We start from the raw sequence: 1,451 nt of genomic DNA on the forward strand, positions 1-1,451 counted from the left end.
GGGGGGGGGGGGGGGGGATAAAAGAGAAGGACGGCTCTTAATCACCCTGTCTACATGTTCTCGACTAGAGAGATGCGTGATGAACTCATCAAAGCATGTGCCACTTAATCTATTGCACATCGAGCAAACCCAGACGCAAGACTTAACCTCCTCAAGTGGCTGTGAATCTGCAAGAAGAAACATCAAAAATGGTAGCTACTAACTTCAGCAATTCAACAAGAAGACTGAGAGAGAGAGAGATGCGGACAAACGCACACCTGCCACTGCCAGAAGAGAGTATTCCCAGAGGCACTTGGGATCAGTGGAGTCGGGAGAATCAAATGGGAACGGAAAGACAGTGTGGTATCCGTTATCATTTATAAGGCTGAGAAGAAAAGCGACCTTTGGTACTGGACGGGTGATAACCATCATAGTAGCTGGAGGTTTCGATATCCCTGACTGAAAGAGATGATGAATATCTTTTGTTTTTTTTTTTTGCTTTCAAGTTAATAAAAAAAAAAAAACCGTTTCTTCTTCTACGGGCTACTTTCAAACGGAATCTTCACACAATGATGACGAGCGACGCCGACGACTAATATATATAGTATGGGGTTTGTTATTATTTTGGAACATTGGTTATTAGCCCTACTATTAATCACAAAGCCATTTTTACAGTATAAAATCTAACATTATTTAAAATTAATAAAATATAGATAACATTTTTTTTGTAAGAAATTACATGTCTATATATGCCATTAGGATCATGACAATTTTAAAATTTCTCATTAAAGGTAAATATGTAAATTAAATATAATAAAGTCTTTTAAATAATGTTATATTTTATACTGTAAATGGCTTTATAAAATTAAAATATAACATTATTTTTTTTCATTAGAGCCTCTCCATTGCTTGGTTATTAAGAAAATTGCTTAATTTTTTTTTTTAAATTATAATTTTTTAGAAAAAGTTAAGTTAAGAAATTCTTAAGAAACTGTAAAATTTTATGAGTCCAATGGTTGATCTTTAACAAAATCTTGCAATAATCCATGGGCCTATTCCAAATTGGGCTTTGAGTCCATTTATATAAATTCGGAATATAATTTTTACAAGCGCGAAGAAGAGCAAAAGCAAAACCACCCTAAAAAAAAAAGAAGGAAAAACAAAAAAAGAAGAAAGGTTGAAACAAAAGAGGGGGAAGATGATATTGATGGTCCTCTGTGTTTCTACCGTCGTCGGTATAGATCTCATGCTCGGTTAATCGGATATCTCAGAGAGGGTAACATTCTGAAGCTCAATTTCCAATCCGAATGGTTATTCCGGGAGGATTAAGCGTTGATTCGTCAACGAATCACCTGCGAGCACCGTCTCGAACGGTGACGCTGGGCCGTATACAACCTCAGGCTCCTACTTATCGTACCGTATACTGCAATGACCGGGATTCTAATTACCTCGTCCGGTTCAAGGTACTTTTT

General features: G+C 36.4%; 2 protein-coding genes across 4 annotated transcripts in view; one reads left to right on the forward strand and one right to left on the reverse strand.

Annotated features, from left to right (window-relative positions):
* Positions 1 to 507, reverse strand: part of LOC104768785 — a 1,165-nt gene extending 658 nt beyond the window's left edge. For both annotated transcript variants that reach the window (XM_010492846.1, XM_010492837.1), the window contains exons 1-2: positions 258 to 507; positions 46 to 167 (exon numbers count right to left, since the gene is read on the reverse strand). In XM_010492846.1, coding sequence (XP_010491148.1) covers positions 46 to 167; positions 258 to 411 — 276 coding nt within the window. In that variant the 5' untranslated portion in view covers positions 412 to 507. The remainder of the gene's footprint in view (positions 1 to 45; positions 168 to 257) is intronic.
* LOC104768800 (phospholipid-transporting ATPase 3-like) overlaps positions 1,113 to 1,451 on the forward strand; it is a 14,009-nt gene continuing 13,670 nt past the window's right edge. For both annotated transcript variants that reach the window (XM_010492855.1, XM_010492863.1), the window contains exon 1: positions 1,113 to 1,442. In XM_010492855.1, the coding sequence (XP_010491157.1) occupies positions 1,287 to 1,442 (156 nt within the window). In that variant the 5' untranslated portion in view covers positions 1,113 to 1,286. The remainder of the gene's footprint in view (positions 1,443 to 1,451) is intronic.

Source organism: Camelina sativa, chromosome 3 (genome assembly GCF_000633955.1).
Source record: "Camelina sativa cultivar DH55 chromosome 3, Cs, whole genome shotgun sequence".
Taxonomy (NCBI): domain Eukaryota; kingdom Viridiplantae; phylum Streptophyta; class Magnoliopsida; order Brassicales; family Brassicaceae; genus Camelina; species Camelina sativa.